This window comes from Hemitrygon akajei, chromosome 4 (genome assembly GCF_048418815.1).
Source record: "Hemitrygon akajei chromosome 4, sHemAka1.3, whole genome shotgun sequence".
Classification (NCBI taxonomy): Eukaryota; Metazoa; Chordata; class Chondrichthyes; order Myliobatiformes; family Dasyatidae; genus Hemitrygon; species Hemitrygon akajei.
Genome location: NC_133127.1, coordinates 27,546,207 through 27,560,917, shown reverse-complemented (window position 1 = coordinate 27,560,917; position 14,711 = coordinate 27,546,207). Strand labels below are relative to the sequence as shown.

Below are 14,711 nucleotides of genomic sequence, written 5' to 3'. Positions count from 1 at the left end.
TTCAGCACCTAAGTTACAGAGAAAGGTTGAACAAGTTAAGTCTATTCTTTGGAGCGTAGAAGGTTGAGGGGCGACTTGATAGAGGTATTTAAAATTATGAGGGGGATAGATAGAGTTGACGTGGATAGGCTTTTTCCATTGAGAGTAGGGGAGATTCAAACAAGAGGACATGAGTTGAGAGTTAAGGGGCAAAAGTTTAGGGGTAACACGAGGGGGAACTTCTTTACTCAGAGAGTGGTAGCTGTGTGGAACGAGCTTCCAGTAGAAGTGGTAGAGGCAGGTTCGATTTTGTCATTTAAAACAAAATTGGATAGGTATATGGACAGGAAAGTCAAGTCACTTTTATTGTCATTTTGACCATAACTGCTGGTACAGTACATAGTAAAAATGAGACAACGTTTTTCAGGACCATGGTGTTACACGACACATTACAAAAACTAGGCTGCACTACGTAAAAAAAAACACAGAGAAAAAACACACAACTACTACACTAGACTACAGACCTATCCAGGACTGCATAAAATGCACAAAACAGTGCAGGCATTACAATAAATAATAAACAAGACAATAGGGCAAGGTGTCAGTCCAGGCTCTGGGTATTGAGGAGTCTGATAGCTTGGGGGAAGAAACTGTTACATAGTCTGGTCATGAGAGCCCGAATGCTTCGGAGTCTTTTCCCAGACGGCAGGAGGGAGAAGAGATTGTATGAGGGGTGCATGGGGTTCTTCATAATGCTGTTTCCTTTGCGAATGCAGCATGTAGTGTAAATGTCCGTGATGGCCAGAAGAGAGACCCCGATGATCTTCTCAGCTGACCTCACTATCCACTGCAGGGTCTTGCGATCTGAGATGGTGCAATTTCCGAACCAGGCAGTGATGCAGCTGCTCAGGATGCTCTCAATACAACCCCTGTAGAATATGATGAGAATGGGGGGTGGGAGATGGATTTTCCTCAGCCTTCGCAGAAAGTAGAGACGCTGCTGGGCTTTCTTTGCTATGGAGCTGGTGTTGAGGGACTAGGTGAGATTCTCTGCCAGGTGAACACCAAGAAATTTAGTGCTCTTAACGATCTCTACCAAGGAGCAAGGAATGGAGGGTTATGGGCTGAGTGCAGGTAGGTGGGACTAGGTGAGAGTAAGCGTTCGGCACAGACTAGAAGGGCCGAGATGGCCTGTTTCCGTGCTGTAATTGTTACCATGGTTATTTCCCTTGAAATAAATGCCAACATTGCATTAGCCTTATTTACCACAGATTCAACCTGTTAATTAATCTTCTGGGAGTCTTGCATGAGGACTCCTAAGTCCCTCTGCACCTCTGATGTTTGAAACCTCTCCCCATTTTGATAATAGTCTGCACTATTGCTCTTTTTACCAAAATGTATATTCGTACATTTCCCAACTCTGTATTCCATTCTTCCAACTTGTCTAAGTGCTGCTGCAATCACATTGCTCCTCAGCACTACTTACCCCTCCACCTATCTTCATATCATCCAGAAACTTTGCCACAAAGACAACAATTCCATCATCTCAATCACTGACTAATAATGTGAAAAGTAGCAGTCCCAATACTGACCCGAGGAACACCATTAGTCACTAGCAGCCAACCAGAAAAGGCCCCTTTTATTCCCAGTTACTGCCTCGTGCCTGTCAGCCATTCCACTACCCATGCTAGTATTTTTCCTGTAATGACATAAGATTTTATCCTGTTAAGCAGCCTCATGTGTGGCACCTTATCAAACCCCTTCTGAAAATCCAAGTAAATGACATCCACTGCCTCTCCTTTGTCTGCTCATTACTTCCTTGAAGAAATCCAACAGATTTTATCAGGCAAGATTTCCCTTTACAGAAACCATGATGACTTTGACTTACTTTATCATTAGTCTCCAAGTACCTCAAAACCTCATCCTTAATAATAGACTCCAACGCTTTCCCAACCACTGTGGTTAAGCTAAGTAGCCTATAATTTCTTTTCTTTTGCCTTCCTCTCTTCTTAAAGAGTTAAATGACACTTGCAATCTTCCAGTCCTCTGGGACCATGCCAGAATCAAGTGATTCTTGAAAGATCATGACTAATGCATCCGTTATCTCTTCAGCAACCTCTCTGAGGACTTTTGGATGTATGGGGTTAAGTGGGACCCAGGATCAGCCATGATGGAACGGCGGAGCAGACTCGATGGGTTGAGTGGCCTAATTCTGCTTCTATGTCTTATGGTGTAAGTCCATAGCTTCCTGAAGCAGGGATACAGGTAGATAGTGAGAAAGGTGTTTAGTATGCTTGCTTTCATCACTTTAAACACTGAGTATTTAAAAGTTTATATGTCGTGTAACAGTTGTACAAAATATTGGTTCCACTGCACATGGAATATTAAATACAATTCTGATGGTCACATTATAGGAAGGATTTGGTAGCAATAGAGAGAATGTAGAAGAGATTTGCCAGCATGATGTCTGGAATTGAGGGCCGTAGTTAAAAGGAGAGATTGGGTATGCTGAGAATATTCTCACTGGAACATAAAAGGTTGAGGAGTGACCTTATAGAGATTTATATACTTATGAGGTGCATTCATTGGGCAGATAGTCAGAATCTCTTTTCCCTGGACAGGAGAGTCTAGAACTAGAGGGTACAGGATAGAGGTGAAGGGGGAAATTTAAAGGAGATCTGTGAGAATAAGTTCTTCAAGCAGAGGGTGATGAATATCTGTTACAATGACAACCTTCAGAAGATTCGATAGGAAGATGTAGAAGGATATGGGTAGACATATGGGATTAGCAGAGACAGGCATTATTGTTAGTATGGATGAGATGTTCCTATGCTGTGCATTTCTACAATTCTATTGAAATGGATCTGTTCTTATGACAAATGGACAGTATTCCACACTTGACTTGAAAACCAACAAAAATGTTAGTTTTGCTGAGGAAGAGATAAATATTGGCAAGGGCACCAGGGATAATCGGCCTGCTATTTGAAATTGTACAATGGAATCCCTACATCCATCAGAACTTGCTGGCTTTTAACCACCCTCCCTTTAGTATTGGGGCTTCTGATTCTGATGTTGTCATCATCTTTCTGGATGAATTAAGATAATCCATGGACAATCCTCACCAATTACATTTCCACTTTTATAACATCACTTCCCACTGATCACAGCAATTGGATCAGAGAGGGAACAGAGGTGGGATGTATCAACAGGCCTTGGCCTCAGGTAAGCCATATACTAGTGCCAAATTCTCATGCTACTGGGAAAATAGGAGCTGAGCCAGAAGAAGGATCTCAGAGAATGTCTAGCCTGCCTTTTATATCACCAGTGATCGTCATTATATATTGTCATGCCTACACCCCAAAGAGTTGTGGCTAGTATTTACATCTTAACATTGTCTACAGTAAGAAATCTCTCTCAAGCAAGCTGAATGAATGACTGGTATCTACTCTCCTAAAATGGGGCGTTTCATTTATAACTAGTTCAATGAACTACAGAGCTTTGTATTCATGAATTATATGCCTTGAAAAGCATTTGGACTTCATTGTCAGCCAACACCAAGTGAAGACTGGAAGTAGTCAGAGAAATTGATTATTTCTGAACAATATCCCTTACTTCACCCCACCCTATCCCAGTCTCTACAATCCCCTAAAAAGAAAGATTGCTTTTAAGGGAGAAATAATTTTGTTTGTACTAGGAACCCAACATTTTGATTTAAAATTCCAGGTAATAACTCTATAAAGTGATCAGATACCTGATTGCACTGTATCCTTGGGTGAAAGTTTGGGAGGCAAAGGTTTATCATCCTCTGCAATCAGAGTAGGAATAAATCCAAAAGATGTTTCTTCTGTAATGGAGGGGAAAAAAAAATTAACATGAAGCCAACTTGAACCACATTCAGCATGTAATAACTCATGAATGGCATTCCATAAGACCATAACACACAAAACCAGATTAGGCCATTTAGCCCATCAAGTCTGCTCTGCCATTTCATCACAATGATCAATTTTTTCTTCTCAGTCCCAATCTCCGCCTTCTCCATGTATTCTTTCATGCCCTGACTAATCAAGAACCTATAAACCTCTGCCCTAAATATACATACAGACTTGGCCTCCAGAGGTACCAGTGACAACAAAGTCCACAGATTCACTACTATCTTGCTATAGAAATTCCTACTCATCTCTGTTCTAAAAGGATGCACCTCTGTTCAGAGGCTGTGTCCTCTGGTTTCAGACTCTCCCACCATAGGTAACATCCAATCCACAACCCCCTCAGTCAAGGCCTTTCACCATTCTATAGGTTTCAATGAGGTCACCACATATTATTCTGAATTCCAGTGAATGCAGGACCACAGCAATCAAATGCTCTTCTTATGACAAACTGTTCAAACCTGGAGTAATTTTTGTGAATATCCTTTGAACCCTCTCCAGTTTCAGCACTTCCTTTCTAAGATAAGGGGTTCAAAACTGCTCATAATTCTCCTAAGGCTTCACCAGTTCTTTATAAATTCTCAACATCACCTCCTTGCTTTTATATTCCAGTCCTCCTGAAATGAATGCTAACATCGCATTTGCCTTCCTCACTGCAGTTTCAGCCTGCAAATTAACCTTTAGGGAATCCCACACAAGCACTCCCAGGTCCTTGTGCATCTCCAATTTTTGTATTTTCTCTCCAGTTAGAAAATGGTCAACACTTTCATTTCTTCTAAGTACATGGCCATGCACTTCCTGATACTGTATTCCATCAGCCACTTCTTTGCCCATTCTCCTAATCTGTCTTCCTTCTGTAGCCTCTCGACTTCCTCAACCTGCTCTGCCACTCCACCTATCTTCTACAAACTTTGCAACAAAAGCCATCAATTTCATCATGCAAATTATTGACATATAACATAAAAAGAATTGGTTCCAGCACAGACCATTGTGGAACACCCACTAGTCACCAGCAGCCAACCAGAAAAGGTTCCCTTTGTATCCACTCTTTGCCTCCTGCCAGTCAGCCACTACTTCATTCATGCTAGAATCTTCCCCATAGCTTGTTAAACAGCCTCGTGTAGCACTTTGTCAAAGGCCTTCTGAAAATACAAATACATAACATCAACTGATTCTCCTAAGGCTATCTGCTTGTTATTTCTTCAAAGAATTCCAACAGGTTTCTCAGGCAACATATTTTTCTTGAGGAAACCATGCTGAATATGGCCTATTTTATCAAGTGCCAAGTGCCCCAACAACACATCCTTAACAGTCGAGTCGAACATCTTCTCAACCACTAAAGTCAGACCAACTGACCTCTAATTTCCTTTCTTCTCTTTTCCTTCTTTAAGAGCAGAGTGGAGTGCAAATTTCCAGTTTTCTAAAACCATTCCAAAATCTACAGATTCTTGAAAGATCATTACTAATGCCTTCACAATCTCTTCAGCCACCTTTTTCAGAACCTGGGATGTGCACCATCTGATCCAGGTGACTTATCTACCTTCAGACCTTTCAGTTTCCCAAGAACCTTCACCCTAGTAATGGTAAATTCACACACATGATGCTCCCTGACACCTGGAACTTCCACCATACTGCTGTATCTTGCACAGTGAAGACTGATGCAATATACTTATTCAGTTCATCCACTATTTCCTTGTCCAATACTATTATCTCTCCAGCTTTGTTTTCCAAGGGTTCAATATCCACTCTCACCTCTCTTTTACATTTGAGGTGTCTGAAGAAACTTTTGGTATCTTCTTTAATATTATTGGCCAGCTTACTTTTGCATTCCACCTTTACCTTCTTAATTTTTTGTTGCCTTTAACTTACCAATCTTTTAACTTCCCACAAATTATTATATGCCCTTTCTTTGGCTTTTATGTTGGCTTTGACTTCTCTTGTTAGCCACGGTCGTGTCATCTGCCTATAAAATACTTCCTCTTTAGTAAGTACATGTCCTGTGCCTTCCAAACTGCCTTCAGAAATTCCAGTTATTGCTGCTCTGCCATCATCCCTGCCGGTGTTCTTTTCCAATCAATTCTGGCCAGCTCCTCTCTCATGCCTCTGTAATTCCCTTTAGTTCACTGTAATAATTATACATCTGACTTTGGCTTCTGCCTCTCAAAATTCAGGGTGAATTCGATCATATTATGTTCACTTGTCCCGAGACGTTAAAATCCAGCACCAAACTATTTTTTCCAATCTGCCTGCATATTGAATTCCTCCCCCCCCCCCCCCCCCGACTGTTGTAACACTACCCTTTTAGCATGCTGTTTCTATCTCCTGTTGTAATTTGTAAACCACTTCCTTACTGCTGTTTGGGGTCTGCATACAACTCCCATCAGGATCTTTTTTCCCTTACAGTTCCTTAGCTCTATCCACAACAATTCAACACCGTTTGACCCTAAGTCATGTCTTTCTAATGATTTGAATTAATTTCTTACCAACAGAGCAACACAGCCCCCTCTGCCTTTCTGCCTATCCTTTCGATACAATGTGTATCCTTGGGCATTAAGCTCCCAGCTATAACCTTCTTTCAGCCATGATTCATACATGCCAATATTTAACTGTGCTACAAAATCAATTAATTTATTCTGTAAACCGCATGCATTCAAATACCTTCAGTTCTGTATTCACCCTTTTCGATTGTGTCCACCTTTTACATTGCAACTCATCCTGTTGCCTTCAATTTTGTCCTATTAGCTTGTCTTTGCTAGGAGGAGTTTCACTACACATTGCTTCTGTTTGTAAACCAACTACCTCATCTTCAGCACCATCACTCCAGTTCCCATCCCCCTGCCAAATTAGTGTAAACCCATCCGAACAACTCTAGCCAATATGCCCTCAATGATATTGGTCCCACTCGGGTTCAGGTGCAACCCATCCTTTTTGTATAGGTCATACCTTTCCCAGAAGAGATCTTAATGATCCATATATCTGAACCCCAGCCCAGTTACTCAGCCACACATTTATCTGCTACATCATTCTATTCTTACCTTCACTGGCACAAGGCACAGGCAGCAATCCAGAGATTACTACCCTGGAAGTCATGTTTCTCATCTTTCTACCTAGCTCCCTAAAATCTCTCTTCAGGACCTCCTCACTTTATCTACCCATGCCATTGGTGCCAATATACAGCAAGTCTTCTGGCTGCTCACCCTCGCCCTTGAGAACACCATGGACGTGATCCAAGACATCCCTGATCCTGGCAAGGAGGAGGCACCATTCTGCACCCACAGAAATTCGTGTCTGTTCTTCTAAGGAATCTCCTATCAACACTGCAGTCCTTTTCACCTTTCTGCTCTTCTGAGCCACAGCACTATACTCAATGCCAAACACCCAGTCACTGTGGCTCCTCCCGGTAAGTTGTCCCTCTCAATAGTATCCAATTCAATTTGTCTGCTTATTATTTAGGGGAATGGCCACAGGTGTACTCTGCACAGTCTGTGCATTTTCCCTTCTTCTCCTGACAGTCACCTGTCTCCTACAATCTAAGGATGACTACCTCTCTGTAGTTCCTGTCTATCACTTCCTCATTCTCCCATAGGAGTCGAAGGTCAATGAGCTGCAGCTCGAGTTCCTTAATACGTTCTCTCAGGAGCTGCAACTCTGTACATCTGGTGCAGACGTGACTTCCAACATCCCACACAGAGTAGTCTCTAGAGCCATTCTCACTAATCTACTATGTCCTAACAGATAAGGAATGAACAAATAAGTAGAGAGAAAGAATAACTTACAAGACAATGTATCTCACCCAAACCTGATCTCGCCTAACCCTGATGAGTCAAAGCTGCTCTGAAGACCAGCATGCTCCAAATAAATGGCCCTCTACTTGCACTTGAGTTATTCTTATTGGCCTTTTCTAATGAATCCCTCTTACTGATTTGTCGCTCCTCAATTCAAGAGGAACTGCGGCAAAATTCTGCCTTTGAAATCTCATTCACCCTCCTGATTAAAAGGTAGCTCTTTTTATGTGGCCCTTACGTGGATTTGGTGGCTTTTGGTCTGTACGTGTAGTTCAAATGGATGAGGGAGTATCTCATCATTACAGACTGTTCTGAAAGGCCTAGATAGAGGGGACATGGAGAAGATGTTTCCATTAGGAGACCACAAAGGCACAGTTTAGGAATAAGGGGATGTCCCTTTAGAACCAAGATGAGGATTTCTTCAACCGAAAGTAGTGAATCTGTGGAATTTGTTGCCACAGAGGGCAGCAGACTGGGTGAGTTTAAGGCACAAATTCATAGATTCTCGATTGGCATAGGAGTTAAGGCAGAAGAAAGGGGTTTAAAAAATTCAGCCATGATTGAATGAATGGGGCAGTCTTGATGGGCCAAATGGCCTAAATCTGTTCCTGTATCTTCTGGCCTTACGAGTAATAAACTTGCCCATAGCCACAATGGAACACTTAAGTGGCAATTACCCTTACCTCAGCTGAAGCAGCGTGTTTGTGTCCTTGAGCAAGGCACTTAACAACACATGGCTCTGCGACGTCACCGGTGCCAAGCTGCATGGGTCCTAGTGCCCTTCCCTTGGACAACATCAGTGGCGTGGAGAGGGGAAGGCCTGCAGCTTGGGCAACTGCCGGTCTCCCATACAACCCTGCCCAGGCCTGCGCCCTGGAAACTCCAGGTGCAGATCCATGGTCTTTCGAGACCGACGGATGCCACCACCACCCTTACCATTTATCATAGACCTTGTATCAGCCATACACAGAGATGGAATAAGTTGGGGCTGGTTCTCAGCATCAAATGGTTTTAACACTTAAGCTTTTGACATCTTGTCTTTGCTGTTGAGTTCTAACCCTCATTCAGCAATTCTTCACATAGTAAAGATGGGCAAGTTACTTACTGCAGTGGTGATAAGGTATCAGTCACATCCATGCAAAAATAAATGATCTGGCATGCCAGACATGCAAAATTTATCATGTTCTTTTCTGATCACTTTATAAATCACTCAGGATTACAAAACAAACAGCCACTGACATTTCAGTGGTTGTGAAATTCAATGCAACATATTGCAAACTTTTTATTGGAGATATTTCTTTGAGATCAAGGGCCTTGAAGTACCTACTAGACATAACACTTTTGGATCAAGAATGACTGATTTCATTTCTGAGGTTTATAATTTTTTTCTTTTATTACCCTTTGCATTTTTGACCATAAATTTTTGTGTAAAGAGCTGACTTTAGTCAAGTATCATTTTGAACCCATAAGCAATTTTATTACTTTGCTTGATTCCAGCAGTGATGCACAGAATCAGACAACTAATTTCTTTTGACACTGTGTCACAAATTACCAAACCAGCACAAGGTTTATCCCTTTAAAAAAAAGCACAATTCTATTGTAGCTCTTTTGAACATTTATCTACATAAAACAAATTTAGATACATTTACAGAAAATCAGAAAACCTTCATAGATTCCCGTTTCTTCACATTATTGATGAGGCTTTCAGAGCCATGATAAAATGATTCAGAATTACCCAAGTGGTTAAATCATTATCATAAAAAATGCTGTTTTTGCATCACTAATTAGACTCAACATAATAAAGATCTTTGAAAGTCCTCCACTGTCCCACCATGTAGCTAAACGTTTGTACTGTATATAAACTACATAGACAAGAGCTCATTGAGAAACAAATAACCTTGATTAATGGAAATCCAGCTTAACACAAATTCTCTCTTCCATGTTTAAAAGTGAACAAACGTGGATACTATAGAGTCAGTGCAGAGGAGATTTACAAGGATGTTGCCTGGATTGGAGGGTGTAACTTATCAGAATAGGTTGAGTGAACTTGGCCTTTTCTCCTTGAAGCGATGGAGGATGAGAGGTGACCTGATACAGGTGTATAAGATGATGAGGAGCATTGATCCTGTGGATAGCCAGAGGCTTTTTCCCAGGGCTGAAATGGCAACATGGGGGGACATAATTTTAAGGTACTTGGAAACAGATACCAAGGGGATGTCAGGGGCAAGTTTTTCACAGAGAGTGGCAAGTGCGTGGAATGCATTGCCGGCGGCGGTGGTGGAAGCAGATACAATAGGGTCTTTTAAGAGCCTCTTAGATAGGTACATGGAGCTTAGAAAAGTAGAGGGCTATGTGCTAGGGAAATTTTAGGCAGTTTCCAGAGAGTTTCATGGTCGGCACTACATTGTGGGTCGAAGGGCCTGTAATGAGCTGCAGATATCTATGTTCTATGTTCAATAACAATGTTTCATGGTAATCATTAATGACTGGATACAGTATATATTCCATTAGTTTTATTATGTGTAAAGGTCAGATGAGCATGAGTATGTGCAATATACATGGATTTCTCTTGGAAATTTCTGACTTCCGGAGAAATCGTCTTACAGATAGCTCTCAGGAACAGAGAAATGATGAAACCTGGGGACTGCCTGTATTCCAAATCAGATCAAATTATCAGAGGTTTTTAATAGTGACTTTCATCACTTTTAAAAACACTAAATAATAAGTTTTTTCTTTTACTCCAAATTGTCTCTAACAATCTAACCTGGTCTGAACATATCGATGCAGTTATGAAGAAGGCAAGACAGCGACTACATTAGGAGTTTGAAGAGATTTGGTATGTCAACAAATACACTCAAAAACTTCTATAGATGTACCTCAGAGAGCATTCTGATGGGCTGCATCACTGTCTGGTATTAGGGGGGTGGAGGGGGTTACTGCACAGGACCGAAAGAAGCTGCAGAGGGTTGTTAATTTAGTCGGCTCCATCTTGGGTACCAGCCTACAAAGTGTCCATTATTAAGGACCTCCAGCACCCAGGGCATGCCCTTTTCTCACTGTTAGCATCAGGTAGGAGGTACAGAAGCCTGAAGGCACACACTCAGCGATTCAGGAACAGCTTCTCTCCCTCTGCCATCTAATTCCCAAATGGACATTGAACCCTTGAACACTACCTCATGTTTTTTATATTATTTGTTTTTTTACATTATTTTAAACTGATATATATACACACACACACACACACATCGTAATTGATATATTATTCTTTTTCCTCTATATTATGTATTGCATTGAATTGCTACTAATTTAACGAATTCCACAACACATGCCAGTGATAATAAACCTGATTCTGATGTTAAAAAACATTTGTAAAAGCTTTTCCTTTTGCAACATTAACTATGTGGTCAAGCATTTGGATAGATGACTGATTCATAAAATGAATTTCATACAAGAGCATTGCAGGAGTAGGAATAAGTCTGGTATTTTTCAGAGAGGATGTTAGGTATTTGCAACAAGTTGTCAAGAATAAGTGGAAGCAGATACAATAGAGTCATTTAACAGGCTTTTAAATAGACGGTACGGCAACACTTCATGGAGAGTGAAAGGTATGACAAGGCACAGAAGTCATGGTCATCCATTGCAACGAAGACGACCCTGGTTTGTGACACTTGCTCATGCCACTGGACCCGGACTTCCGAGGTCAAGAGAGGTGGAACAGCCCCAGTGCAACGGCTTTTCCACTTTATAAAACTCTCCCGCATAAGTTTCCCGCCTTCATTGGACATGATGGAGAACCACCAGATAGGCGTATACATAGGAAATGGATACACATGAATCACATTCAGGCAGGAAAGATTTAATTTTACACACACAAAATGTGGGAGGAACTCCGTTTAGGTGGCATCTATGGAGAGGAATAAAGAGTTGACATTTCAGGCCAAGACCCTTCATCAGGACCGATAAAGGTTTAAACTCATTTAGCATTTTGTTTGGCATAGACATCTGGCTACGTGAGCCAATTAACCCCTGGAACCCAGTCTAGTCTTCATTAGCTCACAATTGGACTTCTACCTCCACTTTATAGCCCAATTCCAAGATCCATTACTTTCCTCATGGTTGCAAAAAAAACTGATTTTAGTCTTCAATGAATAAGTAAAATCATATCAATCGCCCTCTGAGATGGGCAATTCCTAAAGGTTCAAACCTTCTCAATAAACTCAATATAGTCTTAAAATAGCCTGCCCATTATCCAGAAACTGTGATCTTTAATTCTTTGTGCCAGTCAATGCAAACAGCATCTTAACATCAGTTCATTTTAAGTTCTCTAGAATTTTTGATCATTCACTATGATGACCTGTTGCTCTGGCCTTTAGAAAATACTAAACCATTGCTAGCTTTCTTTTGGCTAAAAGGACAATTCTCTTGCAGACATTTACCGTAGATTCCGGATTTTAAGCCGCTACTTTTTTCCCACATTTTGAACAGCTTTGAACTCTGCGGCCTTTAATACGGAGCGGCTAATGCATGGTTTTTTTTCATGCCGCCAAAAACATTTTGCCTCATAACAGTAGACCAATAAAATTGATGAGTAGTTCACAGAGGTCCAATGAAATTGTACGATAAATCAAGCGCACTTTCACAATTAAATTATTGTAAATCAGTCATTTGTACTCACCCTCATCAACATGGAAAACACTCGAAGAAAAGCATTGTGCTGCCTTTATGGCAGTTATTTAGTTTATATTTTCGCTTAGTAATTCATTTGTTAGTTAAAGTTAGAACTGTTTTAACTATATTTGTTTTCTGTACTACATCCCGGGATGCTATGACGTCACACCCGGTTTCGCCGCGTCTTGTGGGAAAAATGCCGGTTTGCGATAAACGGGACGGCGGGGGGCAAGCGGCGGAGCGAAAACGCTGCTTTTAAGTTAAAGGCGATCAATAACTTTTCCTGGTAGGCTGCAGTATATATATTTTTTACCAGTCGTTAGGAGATATTGGAATGTTGTTCAGTAAAAAAGTATACGCAACGTATATTTAAAAGTAGCCGCGTTACAGGCACGGTTCGAAAAAAAGCATTTGCAATATGTATTTGTTTATGTTACCATATGGATTTAATTAAAAGTTAAAAAATCCTCACGTGTAATATCTTTCTGTGTAAATATCTCATATTACAACGTGGGACACCTGCGGCCGAAAATCCGGTGCGGCCTGTACAAGTAAAAAATTGATTTTCTTTCTAAAATTAGAGCCAGCGGCTTTTAATCAGGTGTGCTCTGTAGTCCGGAATCTACGGTACTTGCCTATCTAAAGTAGACAACGTTTTGGAAACACAAGATGCTGGAAATCCAGAGCATAAAAAATAAACTACTGGAGAGACTGCTGAAATTCCTTCAGTAGACATAAGGTTTTACTTGGAAATAAATAACTCAACTGTACGGAACAACACCTGGCTACAAAAATCACAGTACAGAGATGATCTGCTTTTCTCTCCCCAGAAGGAGGAATTTTGAAGGAATAAGAATGATGATTAATTGATCATTTGAGTACTCTAATGTTAATAGGTATGAAAGCATTCTGCCCGATAAATCTTTTGGCACACATTCCTTGTACATGTACCGACGTTCAGTTTCACCACTGATGCCTGTGAACAAAATGAAACCACTTGCAATCATTCTGCACTAAACCCACAGACTGCTTGGCAATCAAAATCCCTACTGATTATATGTTCATAAATTACTTTCAATAAGTACTAGATGTACAATTTTAGAGCTCTTGTACTCAATTAGTATCAAAATAATCTTGATTATTTCAAACCCACTGCTGGTAGCTATCCTTTTCTAATTGCCATCAAACATTGGAGAATCATGGAGGTACTCAGTCCACATCGACAATCAAGCACCAATTAAAACCCTGCCCTAGCACACTTCATTCTCACCACATTCCCATCAGCTCCTCCCAGACTTTACCACTTACATCTACTCCAGGGGTCATTTTCACTGGCTATTTATCCTACCAACCCACGTCTTTGGGATTTCGCTTTCAAAAATCAGATCTGGGACAGATGCCCAATTTCTATTGATCTAAATAGAGTGGAGTTGTTGTCAATTCAGATCTGTTCAGTTCAGATCATGAAGGGTTGACACGTTCCCCTTCTGACTGGGGAATTCTTGAACATTGTCCAGTTTTTAATGAGATTCCTAATTCTGCATCATGAAATGCTGGTGAGACCAAGTTGCAAACTGATCACTAGCAGCAGAATCACAGTAACGTTCACATAGAATATAGAGCAGTACAGCACAGGACAAGCCATTCAGCACACAATATTGTGACAAACCAGCTAAAAAGCCATTCAAAATCACTCAAACACTAATCCCTCCTACCTACACCACGTCCATATCCATCCATCTTCCTTACATCCGTGTGCCGATCCAAATGTCTCTTAAAAGCCTCCAATGTATTTTCCTCTAATACCATACCAGGCAATGCATTCCAGGCATCCATGACTCTGAGTAAAAAACTTACCCCTCACATCCCCCTTGAACTTAGCCACTTACCTTCAATGTTTGCCCTCTGGTATTAAACATTTCAATCTGGGTAACAAATATTCTGTTCACTCTATCTATGCCTCACATAATCTTATAAACCTCTATCTGATCTCCCCTCAGGTTCTGGTGCTTCAGAGAAAACAACCCAAGTTTATATCAGCCTTTCATGATAGCACATGCCCTCTAAACCAGGCAGCATCCTGGGAGATATCTTTGCACCCTCCCCAAAGCCTCAACATCCTTCCAGTAGTGGGCAACTATAAATATACGCAGTACTTCAGGTGTGGCCTAACCAAAGTTTTATAAAATTGCAACATAACCTCCTGACGTTTGAACTCATTGCCTCTACTAATAAAAGCAAGCATTCCAGAAGCCTTCTTAACCACTGTGTGGACCTGTGTAACACTTACAAGGAGTTATGAACTTGGATCCCAAGGTCTCTCTGCTCAGCAACACTGATAAGTATTATCCTA

General features: G+C 41.0%; 1 protein-coding gene across 3 annotated transcripts in view; it reads right to left on the bottom strand.

Annotated features, from left to right (window-relative positions):
- ubox5 (U-box domain containing 5) overlaps positions 1 to 14,711 on the bottom strand; it is a 48,316-nt gene that overhangs the window by 23,502 nt on the left and 10,103 nt on the right. For all 3 annotated transcript variants that reach the window (XR_012098589.1, XM_073042179.1, XM_073042180.1), the window contains exon 2: positions 3,731 to 3,823. Coding sequence is in view for 2 of the 3 variants with exons in the window: in XM_073042179.1 (XP_072898280.1) it covers positions 3,731 to 3,781 (51 nt within the window). In the remaining variant the exon portion in view is untranslated. The remainder of the gene's footprint in view (positions 1 to 3,730; positions 3,824 to 14,711) is intronic.